General features: G+C 30.3%; 1 protein-coding gene across 3 annotated transcripts in view; it reads left to right on the top strand.

Moving 5' to 3' along the window:
- Nucleotides 1-559: 559 nt before the first annotated feature.
- Nucleotides 560-13,620, top strand: part of Syt1 (Synaptotagmin 1) — a 62,275-nt gene continuing 49,214 nt past the window's right edge. For 2 of the 3 annotated variants that reach the window (XM_076417787.1, XM_076417786.1), the window contains exons 1-2: nt 560-700; nt 10,967-11,187. In XM_076417787.1, the coding sequence (XP_076273902.1) occupies nt 10,971-11,187 (217 nt within the window). In that variant the 5' untranslated portion in view covers nt 560-700; nt 10,967-10,970. The remainder of the gene's footprint in view (nt 701-10,966; nt 11,188-13,620) is intronic. The other variant, XM_076417788.1, reaches the window with a different exon arrangement.

Below are 13,620 nucleotides of genomic sequence, written 5' to 3'. Positions count from 1 at the left end.
ATCTTCCTAATATTATACATTTAATTTTACGATTTTATATAATCTTCTAAATATATCTTCATTGACATAATGGGTTAATTTTATTAAATGCCATACTGGATTTTTTTAAATTTTATGATACATTATTTTCATTATATCCCTTCAAATATAGGTCAGAAAATTTTATTAATAGTTAATTTCTGACAGAAAAAAATAATACATTAAGTAAAATATTAAGTAAAATTGTAAATTAAGGATGAATAGTGATACTTGTCCTGTTTTTAAAATTAATATTATAATTAATATACAGAATCGTTTAAAATATATTACCTTCAAATATCACTGAATCAAAGACATATCAAATATCAATAAAAATTGCGATTTATTGTTGTTAATAATAGCAAAATATCTGTGCTATATACTCCGTATAGCGTCCAAATACGGTAAGTTAAATCCAAGCGACAATATTGCGGTAAAATCTGGACGAACGGAAAATTCTCCCATTCTGTCCTGCGTAGAAGATTTCGGAGAAATCTATCGATTATCCAGAACCAGGCAGGGTGCTGTCGGTAGCCATATTGGCGAGATCCTGACGCTTGGCTCCTTCTGCCATATCCATTTTGTGATCATTAAAGCCTACAACTCGAAAATCCGTGACAAGTCCGGAAGATGTGTCGTGATTGTTAGATATAGTGAACTTGGATCAGAAATAACAGAAACCGTGAGTAAAATAAAAAAAATTAAATGCATTTATATTTTTAGAAATCCATCAATAAATTTAAAAAATTATTTTAATTACATTAATCATTTAATTCATTATTTCTAAATATTAATAGTATATTATTTATATTTACTAGTATTTTTCGTCCTTTATTTTTACATAGAGTTAAATAATTTCATAGTTTATCTTAGTTGTAATGCTTTACATAAATATTTACATAATTTTTTCAAAGGAGTTTCCCTATGAAGAAAATATAGATTTTGATATAAATGATATGCAAACTTATATGATTTATAATATCATTGCATTCTCTATTATATTTACAGCGTCACAAACAGGGAATAGTAATAATTAAAATGTGTACAATGCGATACAGTTCTAAACCTCAATCACATTGATATGGATCGTTATCTAATAGCGTACGAAGAACTGCCAATTTTATTAATGGATAAATCGACTTAATTGGATCTGTTTTGAACCAGCTATATAGGAAAACCGATTTTCTTCCACTACGCAACGGTTTAGTTACTATATTTAACCTTTACCAGATCAAGACTATTTATTAAACAACAACAACTGTGTTTTTTATGAAGCTCGGGCTAAGATGACCTTCAAATATACTATTTCCTTTTCCTAAAACCTCTCCATTTAATTTGTTGATGAGTTTTTCCGCTCCTAATAACAAGACCCAGCGGTTAAAGGAAAATTCTTAAATGTATGATCCTATGAGGCCAAGAAAATCGATTTTCTTTTGACGTTACCCCACCAATGATTTTTAGTCCCATTCAGGTTTCCTATTTTTAACTATTGTCGTTTGCGTTATAAGCGAAAATGCTGTCTTATCAATAAATTAATTTTGATAATGCTTCTATAAATATTTTATGTTTTTAATAACATTTGATAAGTTTTAAAAGATATTTTAATGATATTTTATAACTGGAAAATATAAACAAATTGGCACTGAGGTATGCAGTTTTATTCTGTTTTTCTTCCAGAGTAAATAATTAAATTAAATTTTAAACACTCCAATTCAAAAATTGATCAATAATATATAAAAGGAAACTAACAATCAATATATTTTCTATTGTTGAGAGTAGAAGAAAATCAAAGTTAATCAATGTATTACGCAGGCGTTAACATTTTTGAAGAATTTCCTCGACATTTTATTCAACATTTTGAAAATATCAACCAATATGTAATTGATCGATTTTAATGCTCTTTATGAAAAAGTTTAACAAGCCAATCGTCCTGATTGACATGAAGTTTATCTTCAGAATATTTAAGAACCAACAAGACCCGTTCATTTTAATTGTACTATATATTGTATAAGAGTATAATAAAATCTCTTGATGATCACTAATGCCTTGACTATTCTCTTTCTTTATGATTTTGGTTATTTTTTTTTAATCATAATTATTACATTTATCAGGTTATTAACAGTTATCAGTTTAACAGTTATCTTAGGATTATTAAAGTTATCTTAAGATTAATTTATTTGCATTTGTTAAATATCCCATTATTTTTTAAAATAATTATTACATTTATCCCAAAATTTGGATGTTAGTCTAACCTAACAGTTCATCTTAAGATTAATTTATTTGCATTTGTTAAATATCCCATCTGTATTATTAAATAGGAAGAAGAATTATTTTCAATTACAAAGTGCCGAAAGGAGAAAATCTATTTAAATTAACGTATTATGCAGGCCTTAATATTTTCAATACATCACTTCTAATTCAAAAAGCGTAACCAGCAAGGCCCTGTAATTGAGATGAAGGTTATTTTCGGAACGTTTAAGAGGCAATAAAACAACTGTTTTTAATTACGCTATATATTACACAAAAGTACAAGAAAATCTCTTGACGGTCATTAATATATCCTGACAATGATTCTCTTCTTTATGGTTCTATTTATTTACTTTTAGACATAAATACCTCTCTTGTACCAGAACTTATTGCATTACAATATTTAATAGGAGGAAACAATAATTTCGATTCTACAATGTTGAAAGTAGAAAATCTAATTAAATCATTGTATTACGCAGGCGTTAACATACTTGAAGAATTTCGTTAACATTTAATATAATATTTTCTTCTACTTCAAAAAGTATAATAAGTAATTCCTTGTAATTGAGATTAAACTTATCTTCGTAACGTTTAAGGGGCAATAAGACGTATTTTTATAATTACACTATGTATCGTACAAGAGTACAAAAAATTTCTTGATGGTCATTAATATCCTGACTTTTATATAACCTTTCTTTATGGTTCGGATTGTTTATTTTTAGAGATTATTATCTCTTTTATACCAAAAATTTTAATATTAATGTAACCTTACTGAACAGGAAAATTGATTTTCATTTACTACGCAACGGTTTAGTTAGTATATTTATCCTTTACCAGTTTTTTATTAACCTCGGGCTAACGGTCATTAATATGTCCTGACAATGATTCTCTTTTTTATGGTTCTAGTTATTTACTTTTTGACATAAGTACCTCTTTTATACCAGGCATTTGGATATTAATCTAACCTTACTGGTGTATTTAAAAATTAATTTATTTGTATTTGTTACATATCTGCATTATAATATTTAATAGGAAACAATAATTTCGATTCTGCAATGTTGAATGTAGAAAATCTAATTAAATCATTGTATTACGCAGGCGTTAACATACTTGAAGAATTTCGTTAACATTTAATATAATATTTTATTCTGCTTCAAAAAGTATAATAAGTAATTCCTTGTAATTGAGATTAAACTTATCTTCGTAACGTTTACGGGGCAATAAGACGCATTTTTATAATTACACTATATATCGTACAAGAGTACAAAAAATTTCTTGATGGTCATTAATATCCTGATTTTTATATAACCTTTCTTTATGGTTCGGGTTGTTTATTTTTAGAGATTATTATCTCTTTTATACCAAAAATTTTAATATTAATGTAACCTTACTGAACAGGAAAATTGATTTTCATTTACTACGCAACGGTTTAGTTACTATATTTATCCTTTACCAGTTTTTTATTAACCTCGGGCTAACGGTCATTAATATATCCTGACAATGATTCTCTTTTTTATCGTTCTAGTTATTTACTTTTTGACATAAGTACCTCTTTTATACCAGGCATTTGGATATTAATCTAACCTTACTGGTGTATTTCAAAATTAATTTATTTGTATTTGTTACATATCTGCATTATAATATTTAATAGGAAACAATAATTTCGATTCTGCAATGTTGAATGTAGAAAATCTAATTAGATCATTGTATTACGCAGGCGTTAACATTTTTGAAGAATTTCGTTAACATTTAATATAATATTTTATTCTACTTCAAAAAGTATAATAAGTAATTCCTTGTAATTGAGATTAAACTTATCTTCGTAACCTTTAAGGGGCAATAAGACGCATTTTTATAATTACACTATGTATCGTACAAGAGTACAAAAAATTTCTTGATGGTCATTAATATCCTGACTTTTATATAACCTTTCTTTATGGTTCGGATTGTTTATTTTTAGAGATTATTATCTCCTTTTATACCAAAAATTTTAATATTAATCTAACCTTACTGAACTGGAAAACTGATTTTCATCTACTACACAACGGTTTAGTTTATATATTTATCCTTTACCAGCTCAAGACTATTTATTAAACAACAACTCTGTTTTTATTAACCTCGGGCTAAGATGACCTTCAAATATACTTTTACTTTTTCCTAAAACTTATCTGTTTAATTTGTTGGTGTTTTTTTCCGCTCCTAATAACAAGAAGCAGCGTTAAAGGAAATTTATTAAGTAATAATTTGATTTTACAGTGATGAAAGTAGAATATCTAATTAAATCATTGTTTTACAGAGGCGTTAATATTTTTGAAGAATTTCCTTGATATATTATATAATATTCTCAATATATTAACTAATATATAATTAATTAAAATTGCAACTCTATTTCAAAAAGTTTAACAAGCAAATCCTCGTAATTAAGATGAAGATTCTCTTCGCAATGTTTAAGAGCTAACAAGGCCCGTTCATTTTAATTACACTATATATTATACGAGAGTACAAGAAAATCTCTTGATGGTCATTAATATCCTGACTTTTTTATACCCTCACTTTATGGTTCTGCTTATTTATTTTTAGTCTTAATTATCCCTTTTATACTAGAGATTTAGATATTACTCTAACCTAGCTGGTACATTTTACGATCAATTTATTTGTATTTGTTAAGACCTGCTCTATAATATTAAATAGGACGAAGAATTAATTTGGATTCTGCTATTTTGAAAGAATAACATTAAATTAAATCAGTGGCTTACGCAGATGTTAACAGTTCCTTAATATTTAATACAATATTTTCAATATGTATTTCATATATATTCAGTACGTCAACAACAATTTTCAATATATGATGCAAACTTTAGCGTTTATGAAGAATTTCATTGACACTTGATACAGTGTTTTCAATATGTCATCTGATATATGACAATCAAATTTCCTTATTTGAAACAGTTTAACGAGCGAATCCGTGTAATTGAGATAAATATTATCTTCGGAATATTTAAGAGATAACAAGGACCATACGTTTTACTTATACTATATATTGTACTAGAGCACAATAATATATGTTGATGTTTATTAAATCCCTGACTCTTATATTATATTCCTTTATGGTCAGCTAATTTATATTTAGACATAATTACCTTTATTTATTTTAATCCAAAAAATTGAGTGTTAATCTAAATCTAAATGGTACATTTTAAAATTAATTCATTTGTATTTGTAAAATAATTGCTCTGGAATAATTAGTTGCTGAATAAAATGAATTCGGTTCTTCGTCTTGAGAGATCAAACTAAATTAATGTGTTAGGCGGACGCTAATATTATTGAATAATTTCCTTGAAATTTAATACAATATTTTTAAAATGTGAAGCAATATATAATTAATCAAATTTGATGCCCTATGTGAAAAAGTTTCTGTAATTTTCATGAATATTATCTTCAAAATGCAATAAAGTATAAACAATTATCATGATGATCATCAACAGCCTGATCCATATATTCTCTCTCTGGGGGGTTCTAGTTATTTAAATATAGACATAATTATATCTCAAAAACTGAATATTAATATAACGTCATTAGTAGATAGTAAAATGAATTTATTTGTATTTGTCTGATATCTGTTTTGTAATGTTAAGAAGAAAAAAGTAATTTTGGCTGTGCAGCATTAAAAGTAAAATATGAAACTAAATTAATCTGCTACGTAGAAGTTCATATTTTTGAAAATTTTCCTAGATACTTAACAAAATAATTTAAAAAGTCAAATAATATATATTTAATCAAATTGGACACTTGGACTTGGCCACTGGTGAAAAAAATTAACATTCCAATCTCTGTGATTTTAATGAATATTATCATCAAAATGCTTGAAGCTAACTTGTCCCGTTCATTTTAATTATACCGTATATTGTACTACTATATATAGATACTAAGTACAATAGATCCTCTTGGCGATCGTTCATATCATGTTTCATGATATAATAATATCTCATTGTGGCTCTGGTTATTTAAATTTAGAAATAATTATCCCTTATCCCAAAAATTTAATATTAATAAAACATAACTAGTACATCTTAAGATTAATTTATTTGTATTTTTTTATCTGCTCTGTGATGTTAAGTGGGAGGATAAACTAAGTTCTTTTATAAGCTATTAAGGGTAGAAAATGAAACAACAACATTTCTGAAAATATCTTTAGTATATAGTTCTATATTTTCAAAATATTAAAAAATATATAGTTGGTCAAATTTGCGATTCTCTGTGAAAAAGTAAAGCAAGCAAAAGCTAATCATTTTCAGTTATTCTGTATATTACGCTCAAGTATAACTGTAACTTATCTTCACGATTATTAACGTCTTGATTTTTATGTTCTCCTTCTTTCTATTTCTAGCTATTTATGTACCAAATCCCCTTTATCTCAAAATTAGAATTTTTATTTAACTTATACCTTACCACTAATTTTATCATATTTTTGTATTGTATTGTCTACGCTGTAATTATTGGAGGAAAAAGAAATTTAAATTTTTTATTGTTTTTAAAACTAATCCTTGAAAACGGAGATTTCAAAAATTGAAAAATGTATGAAATTTTTGAGAAGCCAATGCATCCTAACAATGATCTACAATTGGTATAATTTGGAATGCTACAGCAATGAAAATTTCTTCAAATAAAAATGGCACCAAATGCAATTTAATCAACATAAAATTCAAATCAGCAAGACAACAAATTATTCTGACATAACTGAACATAATGAAATTTGAGATAACAAACTGTTTTCTTCCTATCAGAGCCATAGTTGCAGTTCAATGTTTCGAAACTTGAAAATGTTTTCCGCTAATTTCCAGTTTAACGAGATTATGGTTATCATAGCAACGTAGTAACTACGACAAATTATTGGAATTTTTATTCTGCTATAAACCCGAAATAAAAGGTGTCATACAGGTACTGTTCTGTTAAAATACAATAATGTGTGAAATCTTCAAGTCCATCCATCTAACTAGTTGCGAGTTTTGTAAATACGAACATACCTAAGCTCAATTTTTTATACAAGAGCAGTTTGATAAATCAGTGACCTTCCCCGTGGTAACCTTAAATGCGTCAATGCTGCCATCTAATAATAAACTACAGCGAGATTTTTAGCAAATTCAGTCTTTTAGCAACAAACTTTGACAGCAATTAATGGTACACAACCTCTCGAATAGGCTAGATGATTCATTTATAATAAAAATATGCTGTAAAGAGATTACTAAAAAGATATTCTACCTCCATTCCTGGACCTGACAACATTCCCTTCCCCCTCTTCCACCCTTTGAGCATTTATAATGAGATTTGGTCACCTGGTTCTTTTCCTCCCTTCTGGTCCCCTCTATCCTAATCGCAATATGAAAGAAGTGCAAACTACTGCCATGTCCCTCAAGCTACCGTCAAATTTCGCTCATCGACCATTTCTGTAAAGTGTTCGGGAATATGATTCTCAACCGCCTATCTTAGTTTCTGGAAACCCATTCTTTAATATCTGATTTTCAGTATGCGTTTCGCTCTGGTCAGTTCACAATTAATCATTTTGGTGGGATCAGAGAATGATATAAGAAACGCTTACTCTGACAGAAAACACCTGCCGGCACTATCATTGGTTATACAAAATGCATTATCAACAATCTTCATGCTCATCAACATGCTTCGGACTCATGGGTAATATCCTGGACTTTGTCAGGAATTTCCTTCGCAACAGATCTTTCCGAGTCTGTTCGAGAGGTTTTCTCTCCTCTACCTACCCGCTCTCGATTGATGTCCATCAGGGTTCAGTTCTAAGTGCTGTATTTGTAATTACCCTAGACTCGATAACTAAATTCCTCGACTCTAGGCTCACCTACCGATATTTTACGAACATGAAAGGCTCCTTCAAGGAGCATTAAACCGTCTTTCTTCCTGGTCTTCCTCCACCGGATTCATTATCTTTGCTTCAAAGTCTTCTGTAATCCATTTATGTCGGAGGCGTAACCATACTCGGGTCCATTCCTTCTCACTTAATGATACTTCAATCCCAACTGTTGATCGTATAAGATTCCTGTGAGTTATTTTCGACTGCCGGCTATCCTGGAAACATCACATCATCGAACTTAAAACTCGCTGTTCCAAAGACATGCATATGTCTCTTCTTCCTTCCACTCCTTTCGATCCTCCAACGCTATTAACTTGCGCAGTCTTACATCCACCCCAGCTCTTTCTTGATGTAGAGATTTGCTTTCACTGAAGTTCGCTGTGAGATCATTTGCTCTACCATCTTCCTTAAATCTGACCTCCACTTGGAGTCATCCTCACATCCTGGGCCATCTTATCCCTAACTGTCCCACTCGTATCTCTCATATAATTGCTGATCTTCTTTCCAGGAATTGACTTGTTGCATTCATTGTCTACTACCCCAATATTCTCCCTTGGAACTTCACTGCCCTTCATAAACACATCTTTATGTCAATTTTATAAAGGAGAACATTGTCTATACTTTATGCGGTGCTAGTCCTATTAACTTCTCCACTCCTATCCTGGCCGCAAGAGCATCTATATTGCTGGCTTCAAATTTCGAAGCTAACATGGCAGTACATTACCAGGCGTGGCAACAGGGCCTGAATTTCTCCTCTCCCCTTTCAATCACAAATATTTGTATCCATACTCATCTTATCTCACTTGTTTCGCAAAGAACGAGGTAAAACGTCGTTGAGCCCAGGAGGCGAACTACAACAGGCTCTTTGTGGTTAAAGCTGATTTCTTCTGATCTCTTCACATTCCATCCCTTAGTCGCCATGCCGTATCTCTGAATCGACTGAGATTAGGTCACTCTTGTTTCTCGCAAGGTCACTTAATTAATTCGAGCCCGGCTGCTCAATGTGAGTTTTGTTACCGTGCCCCTATTTCAGTCTACCATATACTGAACGACTAGAGCTATGTACGGGTTGCAAAATTTTATAGATAATAATATTATTGAAATAAATTGCCCTATATTTGCTAAAATAAATCAAAATTGTACCGATGGCAAATCTACTCCAAACTTTTATGATGATAATTTAAAAGTGCAGATGAAAATGTATGTGACAAGACTACCAAAAATATTAAATTAACATAGTTGATAGTAATAATAAAAAAAAGTTATAAATTATATACATTTAACAAAGGATGTTTGATTTTATTAAGCTGTTATCAGCTCTGTAGGAGGAAAAGGTGTCTCCAGTATTACATCAAATTACCCAGTAATATTTGGGCAAATAAAACGTGGGGCAAGAGTCCCGCTACCATTTCGATTGGCTATGACTTTGCTCAAAGAAAAGATAACTAAGTTTGGTGTTCATAAAAGGTTTATTTAGTATTTAGGTTTTTTTTTATTATTATTGAAAAATTATATCGGCTAAATGCTGACCGCTAGTCTCTATTCAATTTTCAGCTCTTTTTAAGGCATTTTTCATGACATCCTGCAACATCTGGGATTGGATTTTTTCAGTTTCGTGGCGAATATTGTCTTTAAGATGTTGAATCATTTGGAGCTTATTCACATAAACTTTTGATTTTATAGTATATAAGAAAAAATCTGGTGCTGTTAAATCCGAAGGTCTGGCTGGACATGCCACTTCGCGAACTTAGTCTACGTGGAAAAACGTCATTCAACGGCCCCATCTTGCTAAAACTAGTCTTTTAGCTCGTGCTCTTCCATTTCAGGCATAAGAAAATTTGGAATCATGTCTTAATACCGTTCAGCAGTAACAGTAACTGCAACACCTTGGTCTTTTCAAAAGAAAATAGGGACCACTAATGTTTCCAGCATGAATACCAAATCATTCGGTTGTTTTGAGTGGTTACATTGATGTTTCATAAAATAATAGAGGATTCTGTGTTTCCCAAAAACCAACTGTTCTGTTTATTGACGTGGTCACTGAGAAGTAAATGGGCTTCTTCGTTCATTATCAATTTAGACGAAAAATCTTCAATATCACCAGACAATCTTAGACAATTGCATTACTGTACTCAACTCGTTGATCAGGATCTTCCGGTAGCAGTTTTTGAACTAACTGAATTTTGCACGGGAACAATTTCAAATCAGTTTTCAATATTCGCCTTAAACTGCGTGCAGAAATGTATAATTAGGAACTCGTCTCCGATTTGATGCTTTTAGTGCTGCAATATTTCATCAAGCATTTTGCAGTATCTATGTCTTACATGCAACATATTAGGTTTTCCTATGCATTATTAAACTAAATCTCTGCTTAATTTGTTTTTTACCTCACATGACTTCCGTGATAATATTTGGGTTCATACGTTCTTCGTATATATGCATACCAGGCTATAAAATCACATTTTTCAATCACATATGTGTCACTTACCCTTAACATGATAACGGGAATTAACTGGTCCTTGTTGAACGCTTGAGTTTAATTTATTTATTTCTTTGTACTTTGAGAATACACGGTCGTTCAGTAGTGAGCAGTAGTGAATGTTCAGTTAGAACCCCATTTTCTTCGGTCGTTGTTGGCATTCGAATCTTAGAGGAACATATACTGAGTTCATTCACACTTGCAGAACTAAAAATATCTTTATTTATAAAAGCACGTTTTGTAATATTATAATGTTATAATGTTCATTTAAACAATAAAAATATTATTTAAACTATGCTGAACTTATTATACAACAATATACTTAAAAATCTAATCTGTTTCAGAAAAATGGCGCCACGTGTTAGCTTCATTTTCAAACGGGAGATTCCCGTTACTCCCCCACCAATAAAAATTACCACCGAGGAGGTAACGAAGAGCGAGGAGAAACTGCCAGCGCTCTCATCCACGTTAGCACCGACGTTGACATCAGAAGGTCCCCATATTTTTAATAACAGATCATATCATCCATCTCGTGGTCGTTCAACTCCTCATCCGGTAGAGCCAGGTAGAATTAAACGTTTTCTACGAACTGTATCGATGTCCTAGATGGCACACTGCACGTTACACTTTCCTGTTGATCTATCGTTCATACAATTTTTCATGAATTAAACCAAGATGATTTACTAACAAGAATTTCTAAATTAAAAAAATACAAAAAACTAATGTATCTTCACTTTATACTTTCTTTAAATTTTATAGTAATAATAATACATAAAATATATGTATCTCTATAATCTTTAAAATATAAAATATTGGGTATATTAAAAAAATATCGATTATTTTGCCAAAAACTTATTTGAAAGTTTTCTGAACAATGGCATGAGTTTTATTTAAAATCACATCAAAGACGGACACCAGCAATGAGAAAATATCCTTTTTTCATTTACCCAAAAAATTTCTTCGTTAAATGTGAAAACGAAAAACAGTTGGTGATGATTCTGTTGATGATGAGTCTAAAGCTGTATATATCAAAAGCCGTTTTGGTTTCATTATTATCGTCATTAATTCGGCAATTCCGATGTCAAAGATATTATGTTAATAATGATGGATAAAATCAGGAACATGGTCAAGCTTCATCGTCATATAGGCATTCTTGTTATTATCAGAAAATTAAGCATTGCATTAAAAATCGTTCATTAAAAATCATTAAAAATAACAAAATCGATTTATTTCTGAAGCGAAAGTCGAAAGTGGATCAGTTGTGACAACGTTAAATGAAATATAGAAGGAAGAAATATACAGCCATGACGGCTTTGCTGTGCATTTGACGGGGTTGGAAATCATACACTATGAGCTCGCTCAGAAACGCCCAAGTTTGGCTATTAGGACAGGCATTGTATTTCATAAAGAGAATACCAGAAGAATACCGTCAGAAGCTCCAGGAACTTGGTTGGTTGGATATTTTATATCCACTTTATAATCTGTACCTCGCACCTAGTGATTACCATATGTTATTGTCCATGGCAAACCATTTTTCTGGTAAATTAATCATCTCCAGAGAGGCTTGCCACATCCATTGTTTTAGTTTTTGAATACTAAAAAGGGGAGCCTCTATGAGAGGAGTAAAATGGAATTACCATCAAGATGTTAACCAACTATCGAACAAAACTGTGCATAATTCATTTAAATTAATTCAAGCTTCCATGTATAAATAATTTTCGCATAACGAGTAATGTATGTATATCACTTAAATAAACAATTAAAGAGGTTTATATGACATTTTATGAAAGAGTTACTAATATTTATTACATTATGGTAACACTTAACTTTTAAAAACATTTCACTAAATTTATTTCTTATAAAAAACAGATAACAAAGTTAGCTTCGAATCTTTTGGACTTGAATGGCGTCACAAAGTTATGGCAAATCGAAACAAATGCCAAGTATGGTGCCAAGTTTGGTAAATATCGTCATATGCAGCAAACCTCTCACCCAGTTCGAAAAGATCTCAAACAAGCTTTATGATATACTTTAAAAGTCAACCTGTCTAATATTAATGCTTAATTATATATAAGCTACATACTAAAACGATTTTTTTGTCTTCTTAAACCTCTTGAAGAGTTTCACTCCTCAAAAACCTTTAACCGATGGCAATATATAAACAAATATAATATTAGGTACTTGAATGCGTTATGAACATTTTTTCATTATTAAAAGTTCAAAAAAATTGCTGCAATATATATTGTACACGACCCTTTAGAAAAAAATTTACTCTATTTTAACCATCACATCCCAGAACACAACAATTTTGAATCATTTTCGTTTAACATTTAAACAAATATTTCTACAGTAAGTGGTAAGTAATAAATAATGCTGTAAAACAGACTTTAAAAAAATTAATTTCATTAAAATTCAATCCAAAAATATAAAAAAATATAAAATGTAATATGAGATATATAGTACGTAAAGTACCAAATATGCCAGTTGTTACTTATTTTATATTTCAACCTTCCGTGTTCAACACCTTGAAGGGCATTTGCACACAAGTCATGTAGTTCATTCATGCACTCTGTGCGTTTAAGCTGAGATTTTACCAAATAATTATTGAAGTTAATTGTTTTCGAACTTGGCCGTCCAGATCTTTCTTTGTCATTGATATCAAAATCATAATATGATCATAATTTTGATCATAACTTTCAAATCGTTGAATCTAAAACTTACAATAACTCGATAATACTGAATAGTAAACTATTATTATATGTGGCGATATTTAAAAATGGGTAAATAGATATCGCAGGACAAAATACATGAGCACCTAATATTAAAACTGTTTAACATAACATGTTAATTGAATAGTTCCCCGCCTATCACCCTAATTTTTTTTTTTGGCAAAATTAATTTTTTATTCAACACAATTCCCTTCAAGGGTGATACACATACACTGATCATTGCGACCCTCCAACTTTTCGATACCATTTTTGTAGTACGATTTGTTCTT

This window comes from Rhynchophorus ferrugineus, unplaced genomic scaffold (genome assembly GCF_030347505.1).
Source record: "Rhynchophorus ferrugineus isolate W39M unplaced genomic scaffold, kcgeb_rfMv2 rfM11, whole genome shotgun sequence".
Classification (NCBI taxonomy): Eukaryota; Metazoa; Arthropoda; class Insecta; order Coleoptera; family Curculionidae; genus Rhynchophorus; species Rhynchophorus ferrugineus.
This window is presented reverse-complemented; position numbering and strand designations above follow the sequence as displayed.